The sequence below is a fragment of the Phoca vitulina genome, unplaced genomic scaffold, assembly GCF_004348235.1.
Source record: "Phoca vitulina isolate PV1807 unplaced genomic scaffold, GSC_HSeal_1.0 scaffold32, whole genome shotgun sequence".
Classification (NCBI taxonomy): Eukaryota; Metazoa; Chordata; class Mammalia; order Carnivora; family Phocidae; genus Phoca; species Phoca vitulina.
Genome location: NW_022589735.1, coordinates 8294475 through 8318885, shown reverse-complemented (window position 1 = coordinate 8318885; position 24411 = coordinate 8294475). Strand labels below are relative to the sequence as shown.

Below are 24411 nucleotides of genomic sequence, written 5' to 3'. Positions count from 1 at the left end.
CCTCAACTCTAGATTCTATTCTCTCCAATGAAACTGCTCACATAGGCCACCAAAAGCCTTCCTACTGATTAATGCAGTCCATACTCTTATATTACCTTATTATATATTTGATGCTGACTAAATTACACTTTGAACTTTTCCCCACAGTTTCCAATGATTACACACTAGGTTTTTTTCTTAATCCTCTTATGTGCTTCTCTTCACCTACTCCTTCCTTCTTTAAGCCAGCATTCCCCAGGATTTTATCCTCAACAACCTTTCCTTCTCATTATTTAAGATTTCCTAGGTCACCTCATTCATTCTTACACTTTCATTTATCATTTATAAGTTAATGCTTCACAAATCCATGGTAGATACAGCTAACTGTCTAACAAAGAACTGTGTTCTCCCTTCTATTTTATCAAGTAGTTTCTGAGAAGTTACCCAGCTAGGGATCTTATTTCTCAAATCTCCTTATATTATAGGTGAAGCCATGTGATTAGTTACCACTAACAGAATGTAAACAAAACTGATATAGGTCATGTTCACACTGAGGTTGGTTATGAAATGGATGTGCCTTTTCAATACTCAATTCCTTTCCAATGGCTTCATGCAGCTGAGCACAACCTTGGAAACCACATGTTGAAAAAGGCAGAACTCCAAGAAGGAAGGAGATTGGACCTCTGAAACACTGCTTGGAGAAAAACTGTTTATCAATGAGGAACATCCTTTTGAACTTCACATGACTGGGAAAAAAAAAAAAAACTCTACTGCTTTAAAATTATTACATGCTCACTAATTTTTATGTTATAGCACCTACCACTACATCTACTAATGAACTATAATGAATATCTTTACTTGAATAACCAACCAACCAATACTTCCATTCCAACATACATAAACCTAAAGTCACCAATTCCTAATTTCTTCTGTTCCTTCTATTGAATGACACCAATATCCAAGCAATTACACAACCAGACAGCAAAGTGCCACACTTGATTCCTCCTTTCTCCTCCCTTCTTCCATCTAATTTCCAAGTCCTGTCCATTCTATTTCCCATAATGAACCTCTCAACAACTCTCTGTCCTCACTGACACAGTCTTATTCTAGGTCTCCAGTATCTGTCACTTGGATTATCAGAAGGACTCTTCTATTACAGATCTTTTCCTCAATCCCATTGGTTCACTTGAATCCTTTTCCACTGCAATTAGAATACTCTTTTGTAGATATAAAGCTAATCTGATCATATTTCTCTATTCTGACAACTCCTCTGTGGTCACCTTCAGAATGCACCACAAAGATCTCCAGCTATAAGGAGTATAATTGACTAAGTACCCCAAGCTGATGTGTTCTGACATCTGTTGTGATGTTTGTGCAAGGCCACATATCCCATAGGCTGCTCCTAGCCAGGGACTGATCACAGCAGAAATAGTAAGGCAGACACATTTTGGCAACACATTAACAACGAACTTTGACTTAAATACTTGTCAATGGCCTTACCAAACCTTCCATGGGTTGCATGGTAGGATAGGACACTTCCATTCAATCTTCTTTCATTTGGGGTCAGACTTGCATCACAATCTGAGGGCTCTCTTGACCTTTCCCAGCTCCCTCCTCATTTTCTCTTACATTATCATTTCTCCTAATATTATCCTTGCATGTTTAATCGTGTCTTGCACCTGTTAAAAAACAGGTAGAGGACCCAAACTAACACACCCTCACTACTACCCAACTGCTTAAAGCCTAAGTTCAAATTCCTCACTACAGCCCAAAGCACCCTTTGTCATCAACTTCCTACTCACTTTTTTTATTTCTTTTAACTCTCTTTACTCCTATTCTTTGCTCCATCAAAGAAGGGGATTTATTCACCTTCTTTCCTCATGCTATCATCTCTTGCTCCTAGGTCTGTGTACACACTACTGCTTTTTCCTAGAATATTTCTGTCCCCAAACACAGGGCTAATCCTTCCAGGTTAGGCTTCACTTCTTCAAGAAAGTCTGGGACTCTCCAGGACTGGATTAGGTACTCTTCCTCATTTCTATCACACCATGCTCTTTAGCATGTCCAAGAATTAACTGCACTCTACTATAACTGTTGTATTACTTGTGTGATTCCCACTAACTATTGTATTACTTGTGTGATTCCCACTGTTGAGGCAGGAAGTTGTCTGCTTCGCCACTGCACCCTCAGGGACTAGCAGAGTGCTTAGCATAGAAGAGGTGCTTGAGAAATATTTGCTGATTAACTGGAAATGTAAAGAAAATAAGAAATGGTACTCAAATATCCTTGATTCACAATTACAAACGTGAAAGTAAAAGCCACTCATTATTTAAAGTCTACACTTTTTTAATGGATTAATTTCCTATCCTGTATTAAAACAGAGAAGATGAGTGTATTTAGTATCCATAAGGTAATTTACTATTTTAAGTGATAATGGATTTGTATTACTAAAATAAATAGCTTTTAATTAACCTCTTGAGCTTTGGAAAGTATCAAATTACAAAGAAAAAAGATTCAGTTATCTCCTTGTCACATTTTTACTTTATTAAAACCAATGAAATAACTAATCATTTGAGTTATGAAAAAGCAGTACTATTTTTCTAAAAAATGTACAAACTTTCTTTTTTAAAAAGACTTATTTTGAGAGAGAGAGGAAGAGCATGCGAGCAAGGGGAGGGGCAGAGAGAATCTCAAGCAGACTCACCACTGAGCACAGAGCCCGACGCGGGGCTTGATCTCACAACCCTGAGATCCTGACCTGAGCCGAAATCAAGAGCTGGATGCTTAACCAACTGAGCCACCCAGGCTCCCCAAAATATGCAAACTTTCTAAAGTACATGCCTGACACTGTAACTAGCCCATACCACTTGCTGAATAAATGGTTGTTCGTTTGAATGAACATAAATTATAAAAAATAATAGAATGCAATATGGTTCAAGTTGGAAGAAAAACTGTTTCCTGCTTATATATATAACTAATATTTATTAAAATCAATTTGAAATAAAAATTCTCACTAAATAAAGAAAAAGAGAAGTATTTATCCTAGTCTAATTGCTGTCCACGTTCTGGCATGTTAGTTATTTATGTACCAGGAATATGACCAGCATCAATTTAGTTTAGCTTTGTCGGGTAAAACAAATGACTAGAAATTTTAGGAACAGTTTGTCACTTCAAAATGTTGAACTTAAATAATAACAACAATCAACTATCCAAATTACTAACTAAGCTGTTATTTTAATAAATCTTTAAAGGAATATCAAATTTGAGTATCTGCTCATCTATCTGAATTCAGGTCACAAAAATGAACACCATTTTAAAATTACTTTTATGGTTAGGGAAGAGAGAAAGGAGAAAGTGTAATACCAGTCTTCTTCAGCTGAAATATTAAAAAAAGCTGGTAAGGACTTTTTATATCAATGACAGTGCCTTTCAAAGATGCATCAAAGTTATAAACAAGAAACAAACCAGATATATCTTCAGCAGTTTTTTTTCACATATAAAATAAATATTATGTTCAAATATACAAAAAGTATGTTTTGCAAATAATACAAATGTTATACATACTTCCAATTTAAATTCCTTTTCCACTTCTAGTATGTCAAACTCTGTGGTCTTATTAAAAGATCTACATTATTAAGAAAGAACTGCAAATTCTTGTTATACTGTTAACCTATACAAAATTTGTAAAACCAAAGGAACCATTTACCTATATTTCCAAGTAGTCCATTCATAACTGTGTTATTATCAGCCTTTAATGTACTGTTGTCCTGATTGATGAATTCAAGACTGTCTTGCAGCCTAAAGGGGGAAAAGAAACAATAAATTGCAAATTCATTTTATGCTCTTGATGGCAATTCTTTGCATATCTCAATGAAATTTTAAGTATAAAACTGTTTTTTTTTTTTAAGTATTCTTCTTAGTTTATAGCACTGAATCAGGGGTTGGCAACCCCTGAGGACTAAATCCAGCCTGCTGCCTGTTTTTATAAGTAAAGTTTTATTGGAAAACAGCCATGCTATGTATACAGCCATGTATGTACTGTATATGGCTGCTTTAATGCTACAATGGCAGAGCTGACAAACCAGACATACTGCCCAGCCCACAAAGCCAAAATTATTTACTATTTAGAACTTTACAGAAAAAGGTTACTGACCCTAATTTAAATTGTAAAAGCTTTCCCTCATATTTTGGACCTGAAATTATTTTCTAAACTTCTGGCAGGAAAAGAAGAAAAAAAAGAAAAAGACAAGAACAAAAATCAACGTATCATTAGTTCACACATTATAAATGAACTATATCACTCCTGTTAGTAAATTATTCAAAATAACAAAAATAAAATTACTTTATGCTTTTAGTACAAAGTATCTTCCTAGGGATTTTAAAAACCATCAGTAAAAAATTAGAAAAGATGAAGAAACTGAGAGGATCAGAGCTAGAATCAGAGATTCCAAAGCAGGATCTCTAATTTCTACTTTAGTGTAGCACTTTTAACATCAGTATTTTTTAAGCATCCATAATCCTGTGAAAAAATCTCTCTCCCCTTTCCTTCCTTCCTAAAAGAAAAGTTAATAAAGAACTATAAGTATTAGAACCTTAGCTAATAAAACCCCTGATAGGTCTTTTTGGAGCATTTACAATTAATGGAACCCTTGAGAATTTTTCTAGTTTTGAGTAGCCTCCTTGCTACCTCTCCTGCTGCTTTTGACTTTGTAACCCCACAGATTCTGGCTAGCCAGAGTTCTGATCTGGGCCCTGAAGTCCATCACTGGAATCCACTAACACCTCACCCTAACCCTAGTCCTTCATTTACTAAGTTCTGGCATGTAGCCCATGATTCTAATATCAGGCCTGCCCTTGTTTCAGCTTCACTTTTCTAATCTCGGCATTAACACCTTGTGGTAATCTTGTGCCCCACCATGGGTGACCTAGGCCACTCCTGAGTGCAGACTTAATTCTGCAAGGGATCTGAAAACTGAAGAGCACAATACACAGATGCTAACTCAGCATGGCATACAAAATGGAAAATCAGTATCTCATCCTAACATGGGAATGTCATCAACATTTTACTTCCAGATATAGTTTCTAGGAGCAAATTAGAGAAAGAGAAAGCACATTTCCTATTCTTCAACTAAACTCAAATGAGAAGTAATCTGGACTCCATACAGAGAGCAGCTGAATGAATTAAAAAAAATAACACCCAACAATATGCTGCCTACAAGAGACTCAGTTCAGCTTTAAGGATACATATAGGCTCAATGTGAAGGAATAGAAAAAGATAATCCATGTAAATGGAAATAAAAAAAGAGCAGAGAAAGCTATACTTAGAAAAAATAGACTTCAAGCCAAAAACAGTAACAAGAGAGAAAAATGGTCATATAATACGAGGAGCAATTCATCAAGAAGACATAGCATGTAACAATCATAAATACAAATGCACTCAACATCAGAGCACCTAAACATATTAAGCAAACACTGACATATCTAAAGAGACAACAATGCAGTAATTAGTAAAGGACTTTAACATTCTACTTTCAACAATGAACAGATCATCCAGACAGAAAGTCAACAAAGAAATGTTGGACTTGAACCATACCTTACGCCAAATGGAACTAACAGATAAATACATATATAGATATATCCAAGAGTAGCAGAATACCATTCTTCTCAAGTGGACATGGAACATTTTCTAATACAGATCACATGATAGGTCACAAAACAAGTTTTAGTAAATTTAAGAAGGCTGAAATCATACCAAGTATCTTTTCTGACCAGAATGGTATAATACTAAAAATCAGTAACAAAAGGAAAGCTGGACAGTTCACAAATATGTGGAGATTAAACAACATGATCCTGAACAACCAATGAGTCAAAGAAGAAATCAAAAGGCAAATCAAGAAATACCTTGAAACAAATAAAAATGGAAGCACAGCATATCAAAACCTGTGAGATGTTACAAAAGCAGTTCAAAGAGGGATGTGATAGCAATAAATGTCTATAGTAAGAAGCCAAAAAGATCTCAAATAAATGACGTTGAATTATACCTCAAAAAATGAGGAAAAAACAAAGCCCACAGTTAGTTAGGAAGGAAGGAAATAAAGATCAATGGGAGAATAAATGAAATAGAAAAAAGAAAAATAACACTGAAGATCGATGAAACTAAGAGCTGGTTTTCTGAGGAGACAAAATCAACAAACCTTTAGCTAACTCAGAAAAAAAAAGAGAAGACTCGAATAAATGAAATCAAAAACGAAAGAGACATTACATCTGATACCATACAAATAAAAAGGATCATGAGACCACTATAAACAGTTACACACCAATAAAACAGATAACCTATAAGAAATGGATAAATTCCTAGAAACATACAACCTACCAAGAATGAATCATGAAGAAATAAAAAAACTGAACAGACCAATAATGAGTAAGAAAAATGAATCATTAATCAAAAACCTCCCAACACAGAAAAGCCAAGGGGACCACATGGTTTCCTTGGTAAATTCTACTAAACATGTAAAGAAGAATTAATGCCAATTCTACTCAAATTGTTCCAAAAATCAAAGAAGGAACATCCCAAACTCATCTTACAAGACCAGCATTACCCTGACACCAAGGCCAGATAAGGACATTATAAGAAAATTACAGATCACTTCTCCTGAATATTATAAATGCAAAAATTCTCCACAAAATATTAGCAAACCAAATTCAACAGAACATTAGAAGATCATTCAATATGATCAAGTGGGATTTTATCAGTGGACTGCAAGGATGCTTCAATATACACAAAGCAATAAATGAGAATTACCACATTAAAAGAATGAAAGATAAAAATCACATGATTATGTCAACAGATGCAGAAAAATCATATGACCGGGGTGCCTGGGTGGCTTAGTCGGTTAAGTGTCTGCCTTCAGCTCAGGCCATGACCCTGGGGTCCTGGGAAGGAGCCCTGCATTGGGTTCCCTGCTCTGCAGGGAGCCTGCTTCTCCCTCTCCTCCCCACTCGTGCTCTCTGTCACTATCTCTGTCTCTCTCTCTCTCAAATAAATAAATAAAATTCTTTAAAAGAAAGAAAGGAAGAGAAAGAGAGAAAAAGCGTATGACAAAATACAACATCTTTCCATGAAAAAAAACCCTCAAAAAGTAGGTTGGAAGAAGAAATATTGTTAAAATGTCCATATTACCCAAAGTCATCTATAGATTCAATGCAAGTCTTATCAAAATTCCAATGGCATTTCTCCAAGAAATAAGAGAACAATCCTAAAATTTGTACTGAGCTACAAAAGACCGTTAATAACCAAAGCAATCCTAAGAAAAACTATGCTACAACGCTAACATAATCAAACAGTATAGTACTGGCATAAAAATAGACACACAAACCAATGGAACAGAATTCAAGAGCCCAGAAAAAAACCCTGTATATACAGTCAACTAATATTTGATAAGGGACATTTAACTGGGAAAGGATAGTGCCTTCAATAAATGATGATGGGAAAACTGGATAACCACATGCAGATGAATGAAATTAGAACCCTATCTTACACCACTCACAAAAATGAACTCAAAATTGATTAAAGATATAAACAAAAGACCCCAAAACTGCAAATCTCCTAGAAGAAACCATAGGGTTTAAAAAGCTCCTTGACAATGGTCATGGCAGCAGTTTCCTAGATATGACACAAACAGCACAAGCAACAAAAGCAAAAATAAGTAAATGGGAATACATCACACTAAAAAGCCTCTACACAGCAAATAAACAACTGACAAAATTAAAAGGCAAACTATGGAATGGTAAAAAATATTTGCAAATCCTTTATCTGATAAAGGGTTAATATCCAAAATATATAAATAATTCATACAAATCAATAGCAAAAAACAAACAACCTAACTAAAAAATTAATACTTCCTCTGAATATTCAGAAGAATTGAACAGACAATTTTCCAAAGAAGACATGCAAATGGCTAAGAGGTACATGAAGAGGTGCTCAACATCACTAATCATCAGGGAAATGCAAATCAAACCATAACAAGGTATCACCTCTCACCTTTTATAATAGCTAACATCAAAAAGACAAGAGATTATCAAGTGGTGGACAGGGTATTGAGAAAAGGGAACCCTTGTGCACTGCTGGTGGGAATGTAAATTGAGGCAGCCACTGTGAAAACAGTATGAAGTTCTTCAAAAAATTAAAAATAGAACTACCATATGATCCAGGAATCCCACTTTTGGATATATATCCAAAGGAACTAAAATGAGGATCTCAGAGATATATGCACTCAGGTGTTCACTGTGGCATTAGTGACAACCATCCACAAATGGAGACAAACTGAGTGTCTATCAACAGATGAATGGATAAAATGTCACACACACACACACAGAAGAATATTATTTGACCACGAGAAAAGGGAATCCTGCCATTTGCAACAATCTGAATGAACCTTAAGGGCATTATGCTAAGTGAAATAAGTCAGACAGAGAGAGACAAACACTGTATAGTATCACTTACATGTGCAATATAAAAAACTGAACACAGAGAAACAGAAACCAGGGTGGTGGTTACCAGGGGTTGAGAATGGGGGAAATGGGGAGATAACAGTCAAAGGGTACAAACATCAGTTATAGGATTATTAAGTTCTGAGATCTAATGTATAGCATGCTGACTATAGCTAATAATACTGTTATTTTATATACTTGAAAGTTGCTAAGAGAGTAAACCTTAACTGTTCTCACAACAAAAAAGAAATGGTAATTTTGACAGGATGGAGGTGTTAGCTAATGCTATGGTGGTAATCATTTTGTAATATATAAATATATCAAATAAATGTGTTATACACATTAAATTTACACAATGTTGGATGTCAATTATATCTCAATAAAGCTAGAAGAAAAAAGTCTGACCTCCATAAACTTTCAAACTTAAGGAAGAAAATCTCAATTTAAGCTGCAACCCTAAGAACAGTCTGTTAGTTTTCACACTTTGCACATCCTAAATAATCCATTTCTCCCAGCATTCATAATCACTTACGTATTGAGACTTCCACAGATACTGCTGCCGGTCCGTGCAGTAAAAACTTTGCTGAGCATAAGTTGTGGAGGGGAACTATGAAGAAAAAGAAAGGGACAGAGACAGAGATCAAAACTAAAACATAAAGAACTTCTCAATTTATTACAAATAAAAATGTATATGGGCGCCTGGGTGGCTTAGTTGGTTAAGTGTTGGACTCTTGACTTTGGCTCACGTCATGGTCTCAGGGTTGCGAGATCAAGCCCCATGTCAGGCTGCATGCTGTGCATGGAGCCTGCTTAAGATTCTCTCTCTCCCAGGGGCGCCTGGGTGGCTCGCTGGTTAAGCATCTGCCTTCAGCTCAGGTCATGGTCCCAGGGTCCTGGGATTGAGCCCCGCATCGGGCTCCCTGCTCGGCGGGAAGCCTGCTTCTCCCTCCTCCCACTCCCCCTGCTTGTGTTCCCTCTCTCACTGTGTCTCTCTCTGTCAAATAAATAAATAAAATCTTAAAAAAAAAAAAGATTCTCTCTCTCCCTCTCCCTGTTCCCATCCCCCCCACCAAAAAAGGTATAAATCACAAAGATTTCATTGCATAGTTACAACAGTCATGAAGTAGCATGAAACCCATAAAACACCATAAATCTGACATGCTCAATCTGTGTGAAGACTACAGGAAATTCTCCCATCTTCAAAAATTACATGTTCTAAAATGGATTATGAAAAATCAGAAAAACCCTCACCGGATCTGATGAATTTTTAAGGTAGAACCTTTATAGCTCATTGCTACTGAGCCAAACATCATCTCTCCAAGCATATTGGCATCAGAAGAGCACCGAGAACCCTAAAAAATAACCATAACGTTAATAAAACTGCAAAATTTAAAACCTATTTCAAATATTGAATTTTACTGAAAATTCCTTTGCTACAGTTATTCTACATACTTTTTTAAAGTGACTCTACATTGTATACACTGTTCTATAGCCTGATTTTCTTCATTTCACAATGTGTTACAGATCTAACCATATTGTTATACAAAGACTCCTTCTGAAGAGCTGCACAGTATTCTACTGTATGAAAATACCACAGTTCACCTTACTGCTGGACATTTAGGTTAATTCCAGGTTTTTATAATACTTAATGCTTAAAAGAACATTGTCAACCACATCTTTTGCATATGCAATGTTTCTCCAGGGCAGAAAGTAAGAAATAGAATTCACTAAACATACAGAACAGTTTTTAGCACTCCTACTGTGCAAAAGAGGTATCTATAAACATGGTAATTTATATCTATTTTGTATTTTTTAAAAGGACTTATTTAAAACATTACAATGTCTTGCTCTCAAAGAACTCCAATTAAAAGTTATTCCTTTCCATTATTCTTTAAATGTCTCTGTCATCATAGGAGTCAGAAAAAAAGTAAAATTGAACTCATCCATTTGGTTACTAATTAGATACTGTGGTAAATATCACTAATTACCCACAAAATATCTTATTCTTTACTTTTGAAGTCTAATTTGTTTCAGGGCAGCAATGTGCACCACCCCCCAAAATGCATTTCACAGCCTCCCTTGTAGACAAATTGTGAGTTGGTTTCTACATCCAAAAGGTTAAACTAATGGTTGGAATAGCACTTTCAGAACTTACGCATTTATATGCATTCAACAAAGGCCTGGTCAATGAGATATAAATGGAAGTCACTGGAGATGGAGATGCCATATTAGGACGACAAGGCAATAATTACACATTAACTCTAGCTAAGTAGAAAGATAAGGATGCCTTGGTTTGTAAAGCCATCTTGAAACCCATGTACCATACCTAGACAGCCTTTCAGACTTGTCACGTGAACAAAATAATCCCTAGGAATAATGCAATTCCTAACTTACACAGTTATATAATAAAATAAGTGATGAGGAAGAGGACCTAAATAACTATCTAAGATAATAACTGAGTGTTATTCACAAATTTCACTAAGCCATTCCATCATAAAAAATAAAAAATTAGGAGTTTTAAAAAATATTTAAAAGACCCTTCTGATGATAACAAAGTGTTGAAGGCCCCCATTTTACATGTGGAGGTCAGGGAATATATCTGCACACTATTTTTATTTTTATGTGATTCTTCTACTCTTCTGCTTATTTAATGCCCATCTGGGTTTTTAAAAAATCTATATATTTACACTGCTAGCTTTCTTAAAAAAGCATCTTCAAATAGCAATCTATTTCATTATATATAACTATTTTGTATTAGTTTTTTTATATATATTCATTTACATATTATTTTTTCTCTCTTAGGTATTATAGTCTTAATTTTGTTTTAATAAAGACACAAAGCCAATGTTTAAGAAAAAAATCACTTCTGATATACCTGCTTACTAAAATAACTCATCTAGGGATCTGATTACGAAAAAATTTTTATTTCAAAACACAAAGGTTTGGGTACTAAAAACAACATTTTAGGAACAGAGAGAATGATTCTTTTCATGATCAAGTGCAAAGGTTTTTTTTTTTTTTTTTTTTAAGATCAATGCCTATCTTCAAAACTATTATGAATTCAAGTATCAAAGCATTTACAGATTTTACTACTAAAACTGGAAAAGAGTCCTCACAAAGCAAAATATAGTAAAAATAAATTCATGTTTAAATTTTATTAGACCATATAGTTTGCCAGTAAAGGTTATCCTTGCCTGCTCTAATACATACCAAATAGTTATCATGAATGTCACTGGCATGTTATATATTTTTATGAAACATAATCTATAATAAAGGTTATAATTTTAAAAGTGCTATTATCTTTCACACTTTTTTTAAATAAGGCCCTTATTTAAAAGGTCAATTTTTTAAGTACCTATTGCTAGAAGCTTTTAATCTGTAATAATCTGTGTAGACCAAAAATAATGTTCTAGCTACCCAAAATCACATTTATCAAGTGTAGTGAACTACATGCTACAATAATTCAATGTCTCTTGCTAAAAAAGCAGATTTCCAGGACCATATTGAGCCTGTATCAGAATATCTGGGCACACAGCCTGGGAATATGAACTTTAAAAAAGAAAATCTCTAGGGATCTTGATGCAACATGAGGGTGCAATCACTCAATGCTTCAGGGTTTCTACAATCTGGATCCAAGTGCTAATATTGATTTTTAACTGCATTATATTAGGCAGAAATGCAAGTCTACACAATTCATCAAATCAGCAAACACCCAACCTGGTATAAGTATGATGATGTCACATAGCATAACACTATTAGGAACTTACTAAGGTATCATGCTTAAGCTGGAGGAGAGAGAAACAGGGGAAGACCCCTGGGACAACTATATAGTACCTCCTAGTATCTGGATTTTAAACACTTCAGAGCTCTTTCATATACACTGTCACATTGACATGATAGAAGGGTCACTTCCCATCCAAACACAATTACTAATTACAAATAATTTAAAGACCCAGAATTCCATGTTGATATTGCTAAATATAAAATACTTGTGATTCATTCATGCAAACTTGGATGACACAAATAAATTCACATAGATGACATTCACTTGGTATGAAGCCAAGCATTTAATCTTATGTAAAATACAACAAGTTTATACATAAGTTCCCATTAGGTACTAATTTAACTTTGTATTTTAAAAGAGATTACTTCTGAAATATATAAATGTCCATTTCTGCATGTGTATACTTCCAATCATACTACAATTTCATACTACAGCCAAACTGTATTATTAGTTTATATTTATATTCATATTTCAATAATTTATAAGTATCTAAAATGAATTATTCTGGTAGCCCAAAAAATCTGAATTGGGAAATAAAAGGGAGAAACTACCCCTTGCTACGTATGCCCATAGTTCTCTGAACTTCTCCTAAGATTTATCAAAATGCATAAACTTACTTATTTAATTACCTGCCTCCCCAGAAAGTTAAGGACTAGTTCCTGTTATATCCCCAGTCCCTAGGATAGTGCATAACACATTGTAGGTACTCAAAAGTAGTTGTGAGTGAATGAATGAATAAATAAATGACATCAATGATCTTACTTGGTACTTAGAACACTGGTCTTTTACATCAGAAGATGAAGTCACAGAACTATCCAGTGAGGAAGAACTGTCTCCTCCAGGTTTCAGTTGGCAGCATTTCCCAAAGACTTTTACTTGAGCATCACTACAGAGTTTCTGAAATAGAGATATTATGCCCATTCATATTAATAAAAGACTTTTCATCATATACAAGTTTAATTATAGTATAAAAACCTTTGAAAAAACCAAGTATGAGATAATTCAAAGTAATACAACCTTGGTAAAATGATTTGCATTTTACTGCATTTTCTCCAGTACTGCTTTCCATTCTTGTGGAGTTTGTATTGTGCTTTTCTCACCAAGGTTATCAAATCATGGAATTTTTCTTATCATTATGGTCTACAACAATGTTCATTACTAGTGACATAATATATTACAGCAGTTTTCAAATTATTTGATCTCAAACCCCCTTTTAGGCCTTTTGTTTGTGTGTTATATCTATCAATATTCTCCCACATAAGAAATTAAAACGGAGAAACTTTAAAATATTAACTCACTTAAATATAACAAGACACACATTACAGGTTAACATTAAATAACATATTTTTATGAAAAAAACTTTTTTCATTAAGTAACATTAACATATTTTTATGAAAAAAACTTCTATGGAGAGATGTAGGGATGGGAGAAATGAAAATGAAGCTTTCATATTTTACTAAATGTGTGTGTCTCTACATATATGAACTTATGTTTATTATTTTGAAATGAGAATGTATTCATGTATTGAACAGTTAAATTTTTAATAACAGCTGAGTTTAGGACTAGAAGGCTGTACAGTGGTGTAGTATGAAAGAATCATATATTTCTATTTCTTTTTCTCTATGCTCTTGCTTTCCTCCTAATTCCCCCACAGGTTCTAGAGCTTTCACTGCCCACAACTACCGAAGTTGCAATCCACCAAGGACTTTGATACTCCTAAAAGTATTCTGGTGCTTTATCACAGTTACCAGTATGTAACTCTTCCCTGTAAAAGACCTCAGTAGGTTTTCAGAAGAAGTAATGTGACTGAAATCACAATTTTTGAAGGCCAATTATTTTACAAGTTGCCACCATCACCAAAGGCATTGTAAAAGAGAACACATGATAATTCCAAAAATGTAAAGAGCATGATAAACTAAAAAGAACAAGGGCTTTAAAACTAAATAGACATGAATTTAAATCCTGGCTCCTTGGCAAGTTACTTGACCTCTCTAAGCTTATCTATTTAATGGAGAGAAAGGGGTGTGTGTGTGTGTGTGTGTGTGTGTGTGTATCTCATTATGTACTTATATATAAATAAATATATAAAGTGCCCTATACAGCATCTAGAACTAGCATATGCTTACTGGTTTTTAGTTATCAATACTATAGAAAAAAGTTGAAGTAAGAAAAACTGAATGCCTACTGAAATAACTGAATGCCTAATTTGGAGTCAGGAACTTCACTAGTTATTTCCATTTATATTATTTCATTTAGAGACTTACTAAAAATATTGGTTATTTTTAGCACTGATATTCTTGGCCACATCTTAATAAATTTCTACTTAATGATCACCATCAAAATTATAGGCCTTCAAGCGTATTTTCTGTAATATTCAGGACAGTAGATATTATAACCCAGTTTAACTGATAAGAAACCTGAAGCCCACAGAGGTTAAGTAACTTCACCAAGATTACAAGAACTAGTAGGTCTATAATATACTTAAAGGCAAAACCCAGCTAGCTTTACATGAAAGATACTCAACATCACTAGTGATTAGGGAAATGTAAACTAAAACCACAGTGAGTTACCACTTCATGCCTATTAGAATGGTCATCATCAATAAATCAAGAGACAGGGACGCCTGGGTGGCTCAGTTGGTTAAGCGACTGCCTTCGGCTCAGGTCATGATCCTGGAGTCCTGGGATCGAGTCCCGCATCGGGCTCCCTGCTGAGCAGGGAGTCTGCTTCTCCCTCTGACCCTCCCCTCTCTCACGTGCGCGCTCTCTCTCACTCATTCTCTCTCTCTCAAATAAATAAAATCTTAAAAAATAAAAATAAATAAATAAATAAATAAAGAGACAACAAATACTGGCATGGATGTGGCAAAAAAAAGGGAAGCTTTGTGCACTACTGTAAATTGGTACAGCCACTATGAAAAATAGCATGGAGGATCCTCCAAAAATTAAAACTCGGAACTACATTACAATGCAGCAATTCCACTTTTGGGAATACATATCCAAAGGAAATGAAAACACTAAGTCAAAATATATCTGCACCCCCCATGTTCATGGCAGCATTATTTACAATAGTCAAGACATGGAAAGAACCTAAGTTTCCATCAACGGATAAATGGATAAAGAAGTTGTGATATATATACATGTATATATATATATGTATATATATGATAGATATTCAGTATATCTATCTGTTTATTTTATATATATATATATATATATATATATATATATATATATATATCAGCCATAGAAAAAAGAACAAGGAAATCCTACCATTTGCAACAACAAAGATAGACCTTGAAGGCATTATGTAAGTGAAATGTCAGAGAAAAACAAATATTGTTCAGACTTGTGGTTACCAGAAGTGGAGGGTGGGAGGAAGGGAATTGGAGGGGGTGGTAAAAGGTAACAAATTTCCAGTAATAAGATAAATAAGTACAAGGGATGTAATAATGTACAAGAGAATAATGTACAAGAGAATAACTATAGACAACACTGCTATATGATATTATATGAAAGTTAAGAGAATAAATTCTAATAATTTTTATCATAAATAGATTTTTTCCTTTCTTTTTATTCTATCTATATGAGAATATAAATGTTAGCTGAACGTATGGTGGTAATCACTTCACAGTATATATAAATTAAACCATCAGGCTGTACATCTTAAAACTATGGAGTGATATATGTCAATTATTTCTCAGTAAAACTGGGGGAAAAAACCCAAACTCAGTGGGCCTGTTGCAAACCACAATTTTATAAGTTAAAAAAAGTATGTGAGTATTACGTGGACCAGTAACTAAGAAACAAAGTTGAATGAAACAGTCCCTTTCCTCATGGAACTAACTAACGAGAGAAAGAGATATTTAACAAATAACTAGACAAATATGTATAATATGTGTATATATGTATAATATATAAATATATATATATTTTTTCAAATATGTCCAATCATGTTAGCAACAGCTAACTCATATTGCACTTACTATCTGCTCAGGTACTATTCCATTTTACATAAAGCCACACTTTATGTACAACTCTATTATCCCCATATTACAAATGAATTATAACAACTCTATTATCCCCATATTACAAATGAAGAGGTTAAGGATCAATGATGTTTAAGTGAACTGCCTAAGAGAGAACTTAACCTAGTCTAGGGAGATCAAGGAAGCTGGGACTACAAAAAAAAGGAAAGGAGTTAAAAGATGAAAGAAGAATGGGAGGGCTAGAAAGATATTCCAGGCTGAGGGAACTCTGTATATCCAATCTCTGAATCATGAAGCAATTTGCCATAGGAAGGAAAGGGACAAACATACATCAGTTTCAAAACTGAAGCATAAACATGTGCATGAAAGTGTACATAAAAGTTCTTACTACAAACACAAACACACACACACACACACACACCCTTCTCCCCTACCAACTCCCCAGCTGTTCAGTGTCTTTTCTCTCTCACATTCTGAAGTCATGGCTTTTCTGAATCCAAACAGCAACAACTTCTGTGGAAGATGGTCTAGTGAGGGGACAGGGCACAGTCAGCAACCCTCAGGTAGACATAGGCCATCTATGAGCACAACTGTAGAGCAAAAAGGATTCAGTTTTTTTTTCCTTATCTTACTTTCATTCCTAAAGGAATCATGCCATACTTTATTTTTAACCCACAACAAATACATTCTAGAAATGCATAAAAAATGTTATAAACATCACTGGAAAAAACCTGGGTTTTTATAGATTATAATTTTTATTAACTATTTTTTTTTCCATCTTCACATAATCACAAGTTGCAGGTTTAGTTCAAAGAATTTTTTTTTCTGAATTAAATGGGAGTAAGTTGACTACCTGATACACTATGAACTCCTAAAGTATCAATACCTGAATGTGTATTTCCTACAAACAAGGACATTCTCTACATAACCACAATACAGCTACTTTTCATGTGGCATATGATCTCAATGCCCATTTATGATAATATTCTTGACACTGATGATCAGTATCAAGTGATTAAGGTGGTGCCTACCAAGCATCTCCACTGTAAACAAATGCTTTTCTCCTCTATCATTAACAATATTTTGGTTGGGGGGGGGGGGACTATGAAATTCATATGCTGCTTATACTTATATGCCATAATATACTGTTTCTCACCAAACTTTCAATTTATTTAGATCATATAAACTCATGGTTTCCTATTTCATTCAATGGGTTGTAATTTGCTACTATCATTACTTGTTTTTATGCTAGAGTTTTCCCTACTTAGCCAGTGACAACCCCTTCAAGCTGGCTTCTATGTTCCTTTGACATGTTCTCATCATTTTTTAAGCTTTCATCACAAGTTCCAGGCTTATCCTTTTCCTTCCCTGCTTCAGCCCAAGGACCAGTCATTTCTCTAAGAAGCCCTGGCTCCTTTTAGTGGAAAATGGAATCTAGACAATAAGATCTAGAGGCTAGGTATGCCCATATGTTGGGGACTCACTGTTCCTCTGCTTTCTCAGTAGATAGAGCTAAAGAGTATACATATGTGTTTAACACACACATAAACAAGTTTATATCTACGTTTATCATATTTATGTATATATGTGTATGAGTGTATGTGTGTGTATATACATATGTACATATATATGCATGTATATATATATATATATATGTATATAAGCTTAAGCTCACAATAAATCCAATTCCAATCCAACACCACAGGGTTCTTCTAGTTTTCTCCTTTTCCTTATTTATAACTTCCTTTTCTAACATTCAGAAAAACAGGCCTCTCATTATCCTTCATATGTATTTATTTAATCAACTCCCTCATATGAAACCAGTTTTTCATTTCCCCTGTCACTCCCTCACGTGCATGGACGTTTTCCTCAGGCTCAGACAGCCAAGATGGATATCCTCCCCATCCAATACTGTATCAAGCAGCACCTTATGGAGATGCCCTCCTTAACTTACTTGAGCTCCAACACTCTGCTCTGGGCCACCATGCCTCCAACACCTGACGTAAGTGTTCAGCCCTACCTAATGGTTTTAGGACTAAATTGTTCAGAAAGGGGAAATGGATGGGAGGAAGGGAGACTTGGGGGATCAAAAATTTTAACCTGGACACATAACCAACCATATTTCATGTATCAGATTCTATATCACAACTGAAATTCAAATAAATAACCAGTACTTATATAGTATTTTTCAGTTTACAAAAGTTTTTCACATGAATTTCCAACTTTTTTTCTTGTTTTGTCAACTTTTAGTAATGTATATAAGAAATCCATTCATATGATTCAAAAGTAAAAACAATATAAAGAAGTATATACACAGAAATCTAGATCTGACCCTTTTTCTAGTACCGTTTCCCACTCCACACATTCCCAATAGGTAAAATCCCTTTAAATGGTTTATTATTGTCCTTCTAAAAACTCTTTTTGCAACACAGTATTACTTTCCTTCCACTATTAGAGAAACGGTAAGTAATTCAGTTCTGCCTTGCTTTACGGTTCACTAAAAGCCTAGAGAATCTTCCCATTTATCTTTAGAAATCCTCTTCATATATATATATATATATATATATATATATATATATATATATATATACACACACACACACACAGCTGAATAGTATTCCAATGTGTAAATACATTATAGCTTATTTAACCATTCATCTGTTAATGACATTACTGGTGAAACTGCTGAGTCAAAACAAAAATAGATACAACTTCCGGCGAAGATGGCAGAGTAGGAAGATCCTACCTAACTTCATCCCATCCCATGAATACAACTAGATAACACCCACATCAGTGTAAATAACCAAGAAAATAACCAGAAGTCTTGCAGAACAGACTCTCCACAGCTAAATGTAGAGAGGGAGGCACGGTGAAGAAGGTAGGAAGGGCAGAGAAGCCATCAGGAGTTAAATGGACCACAGGACTATCCACATGAGGGAGGGACACCGCAGGCTCCGAGAGGGATAAAAAATGGACCCTCAGGCCTGGTGCCCCAAGCACTGGGAGCCCACATGCGGGCCTCCATTACATTTGGATTTTGAAAACCAGTGGGCCTAATCTCACAAGTTGTTACAGTCTGTGGAGTAAACACCTGGAACTGTAAAATTCAGCAGGCTCAGCTCTAGGAGAGCAGAGAGAGCAGAGGAAACTGAGCCCCTGCTCTTAAAGAGATAGCACCACAAACAGCCCCATGGAGATACAGCACAGAAGGAGCGGTCTGAAAAACGTGTAGGGTAGACAGGGGGGTGAGTTGTTTACTAATCTCAGAGCAAGTGAGGGAGGAGCAGGGATCCCTGAAGACTTCTCCAGGAACAAAGGAGCCATCAGGCACCATTCCAGCCCCCACCCCACCCACCAGCCTAGACACACAGACACCTGGGGGAAATAGCCCAGCACAAACAAACTCCAACTAACTTGCTAACAGAGCACCTCACCCCTGTGTTCTCCTCAGTACATGCCCCCACCAGCCAGGCCTGGTTCCAGGCAGCCCCTCCCACAGCAAATCTACACAAACCTGGCTAATACCAAGAAACCACCCCTCCTTTCTCCTGCAGACCTGCCTCCTCCAATATGCCCTTGGCCAGAGCCCATCCAAAGTGGTGCACAAACCTGGCACCATGCAAGCAGCCTTGAGAGGTGCCAGGACCACTTCAAAGTGACTCCTGCACAAGGAGAGAGGAAGACAACCACACACACCAGTTTAACTGAGGTCCAGCAGTGAGGGGCAGATATCTGGTCTGACTGTGGGCCCCACCCACCACCAACGAAAGCTTCTGAGGCAAACACAGGCAAAGCACCCTGCAGTTCCATGCTACCACATATCCGGAAAATGACTGGTCTGACTCATCAAGAACAAGGCAGCCCCAAATTGGCCCACTAACATAGGAACCAAACTCTGCCAACAAGAGGCAAAGAGAGCCATGGTACACAAATGGACTGAAGGCAAATGCAGCTCAGCCACAACAGTGGGGTGCAAGCAATACGTATAGGAGACATCCCTGAAGCTCCAGGTTCTGGTGGACAAAGGACACTGCACTACAGGGCACTACAGAACCTGTTCTTCATAAAGCCACTACTTTCTTTTTTGTTTTTTTTAAAACATTTTATTTATGTGAGAGAGAGAGACAGCATGAGAGCAGGGATAGTCAGAGGGAGAAGCAGACTCAATGTGGGACTTGATCCCAGGACTCGAGGATCATGACCTGAGCTGAAGGCAGTTGCTTAACCAACTGAGCCACCCAGGCGCCTACTTTCAAGAGCAGGAGACATAGCTGATTTCACATAGAAACAGACACAGAGAGTTAGACAAAATGAAGAGACAGAGAAATATGCCAAATGAAGAGACAGAGAAATATGCCAAATGAAGGAAGAGGAAAAAAATAACAGCAAGAGAACTAAACAAAATGGAGATAAGTAAAATGCCTGAAAGAGAATTTGAAGTAATGGTCATAAAAATACTCACTGAACTTGAGAAAAGAGTAGAGGACCTCAGTGACACCCTCAACAAAGAGACTGAAAACATAAAAAAAAACCAATCAATGATTAAGAAATCAGTAACTGAAATTAAAAATACACCAGATGGAATAGTAGACTAGAAGAAGTGGATGAACAGATCAGTGACCTGGAAGACAGAGTGATGGAAAGCAATCAAGCTGAACAGGAGAGAGAAAAAGTAATAATTAAAAATGGAAACAGACTTAGGGAACTCAGAAATACCATCAAGCATAATAACATCGACATTATAGGGATCCCAGAAGGAGAAGAAAGAGAAAACGAAGCAGAAAATTTATTTGAAGAAATAATAGCTGAAAACTTCCCAAACTGGTGAAGGAAACAGAAATCCAGATCCAGGAGACACAGAGAGCCCCCAACAAAATCAACCCAAGAAAGCCCACACCAAGGTACATAGCAATTAAAATGGCAAAAAGTAGTGACAAAGAGAGATTTTTAAAAGCAACAAGAGAAATGAAAACAGTTACATACAAGAGAAACCACATAAGTCCATCAACCAATTTTTCAATTCGAAGTGCTGAAAGAAAAAATCTGCAACCAAGAATACTCTATCCACCAAGGCTATCGTTCTGAAGAGGAGAGATAAAGCATTTTCCAAACTTAGAGCTAACATCAACTTAATAGTTATATGCATAATATGTTATATATAAACCTAATAGTAACCATAAATCAAATACCAGTAAAAGATATGCAAAAATTTAAAAAACGAAAATCCAAATACATCCTAAAGCCAGCAAACCATGAGAGAACAGAGCAAGAGAAGAAAGGAACAGAGAAAAACTACAAAAACAATCTCAGAACAAGTAACAAAATGGCAATATGTACATACTTATCAATAATTACTTTGAATGCAAATGAAGTAACACTCCAATCAAAGGACATATGGTGACAGATGGATAAAAAAGCAAGACCCATCTATATGTTGCCTATAAGGACTCATTTCAGACATAAAGTCATGCAGAGTGAAAGTAATGGAATGGAAAAGCATTTCCCATGCAAATTAAAGTGTAAAGAAACCTGGTGTAGCAATACTTGTATCAGACAAAATAATATTAACACAAAGACTGTAACAAGAGACAAAAAAAGATACTATATAGTAATAAAGAGGACAAGCCAACAAAAGGATATAACAATTATAAATATTTACATAAAGCAGCTAATAACAGGCATAAAGAAAGTAATGGATAGTAACACAGTAATAGTAGGGGACTTTAACACCCCACTTACACCAAATGACAGATCAACCAAACAGAAAATCAGCAAGGAAAGAGTGGCTTTGAATGACACAGTGCACCAGAGAAATTTAACAGATAGATTTAGAACATTCCATCCTAAAACAGCAGAATACACTGTACATGGAACATTCTCCAAAACAGATCATATATTAGGCTACAAAACAAGTACCAACAAACTAAAAAAGATCAAAGTCATACCATGCATCTTTTCTGACCACAGTGCTATGAAACTAGAAATCAACCACAAGAAAAAGTCTAGAAAAAACACAAATACATGGAGGTAAAATAACATGCTACTAAACAATGAATGGGTCAACTGAGAAATCAAAGAGGAAATGAAAAAATATATGGGAGACAAATGAAAATGAAAATACAATGGTCTAAACCTTTGGGATGCAGCAGAAGAGGTTCTAAGAGGGAAGTTTATAAAAATACAGGCCTACCTCAAGAAAAAAAAAATCAAATAAACTACCTGACCTCATACCTAAAGGAGCTAGAAAAAGAAGAACAAACAAAACCCAAAACCAGTAGAAGGAAATAACTAAATAACAAAGATTAGAGAAGAAATAAACAAAATAGAAACTAAAAAAACAAGAGAACACATCAATGAAACCAGGAGCTGCTTCTTTGAAAAGATCAACAAATTGATAAACCTTGGCCAGACTCATCAAAAGGGAGAGAGAGAGAGAGAACTCAAAATCATAAAGGAAAAAGGAGAAATAACAAACTAACATGACAGAAATATAAACGATTATAAGAGATTATTAAGAATTACATACCAACAAACTAGACAACCTAGAAGAAATGGAAAAATCCCTATATACATGTAATCTCCCAGAACAGAATCACAATGAAATAGAAAATCTGAATAGACCAATACCGGCAACAAAACTAAATCAGGAATCAAAAATCCCCCAACAAACAAAAGGCCAGGACCAGATGGCTTCACAGGAGAATTCCACCAAATATTTAAAGAAGAGTTAATACCTATTCTTCTCAAACTACTGCAAAAAACTGAAGAGGAAGGAAAGTTTCCAAATTCACTGTATGAGGTCAGCATCACCCTGATACCAAAACCAGATAAAGACACCTTTAAAAATGAAAGAAATACTGGCAATATCCCTGATGAACACAGATGCAAAAATTCTCAATAAAATACTAGCAAACCAAATTCAATACATTAAAAAGATCATTCACCACAATTAACTGGGATTTATTCCTGGGTTGCAAAGGTGGTTCAATATTCACAAATCAATCAACATGACATATCACATTAGCAAGAGAACAGATAAAAACCATATGACCATTTCAGTGGATGCAGAAAAAGCATCTGATAAAGTATAACATCCATTCAGGATAAAAACCTCAACAAAGTAGGTTTAAAGGAAACACAGCCCAACATAATAAAAGCCATATATGAAAAACCCACAACTAATATCACACTCAATGGTGAAAAACTGAGAGCTTTTTCCCTAAGATCAGGAACAAGACAAGGATGTCCACTCTCACCACTTTTATTCAACATAGCACTGGAAGTCCTAGCCACAGCAATCAGACAACAAAAAGAAATGAAAGGCATCCAAACAGGAAAGGAAGAAATAAAACTTTCAGTAACTAAGGTGATATGATACTATATATAGAAAACCCTAAAGACTCCACCAAAAAACTACTAGAACCAGTAAGTGAATTCAGTAAAATTGCAGGATACAAAATCAATATACAGAAATCAGTTGCATTTCTATATGCTAATAATGAAGCAGCCAAAAGAGAAATTAAGAAATAATCCCATTTACAACTGCACCAAAAAGAATAAAATACCTAGGAATAAACTTTGCCAAAGAGGTCAAAGACCTATTTTCTGAAAACTATAACACAATGATTAAAGAAATTGAAGCTGACACAAATAAATGGAAAGATATTCCATGCTCATGGATTGTAAGAACAAATATTATTAAAATATCCATACTACCCAAAGCAATCTGCAGATTTAACACAAACCCTATCAAAATACCAACAGCATTTTTCACAGAACTAGAACAAAAAAATCCTAAAATTTGTATGGAACCACAAAGACCCAAATATCCAAACACAATCTTGAAAAAGAAAACAAAACTGAAGGTATCACAATCCCAGATTTTAACATCCACTCCAAAGCTATAGTATTCAAAACAGTATGGTACTGGCACAAAAATAGACACAAAGATTGATGGAATAGAGAGGCCAGAAATAAACCTACAATAATATAGTCACTTAATCTTCAACAAAGGATGCAAGAATATACAATGGGAAAAAGTCTCTTTAACAGATAGTGTTGGGAAAACTGGACAGCTATAGACAAAAGAATAAAACTGGACCACTTTCTTACACAATACACAAAAATAAACTCAAAGTAAATTAAAGACCCAATTATAAGACTTGAAACC

The 24411-nt window shown here is 35.3% G+C and overlaps 1 protein-coding gene across 3 annotated transcripts in view; it reads right to left on the bottom strand.

The window, feature by feature from the left end:
* Positions 1 to 24411, bottom strand: part of FNIP1 (folliculin interacting protein 1) — a 155104-nt gene that overhangs the window by 53377 nt on the left and 77316 nt on the right. For all 3 annotated transcript variants that reach the window (XM_032425424.1, XM_032425426.1, XM_032425425.1), the window contains exons 3-6: positions 13016 to 13150; positions 9721 to 9821; positions 9002 to 9076; positions 3686 to 3777 (exon numbers count right to left, since the gene is read on the bottom strand). In XM_032425424.1, coding sequence (XP_032281315.1) covers positions 3686 to 3777; positions 9002 to 9076; positions 9721 to 9821; positions 13016 to 13150 — 403 coding nt within the window. The remainder of the gene's footprint in view (positions 1 to 3685; positions 3778 to 9001; positions 9077 to 9720; positions 9822 to 13015; positions 13151 to 24411) is intronic.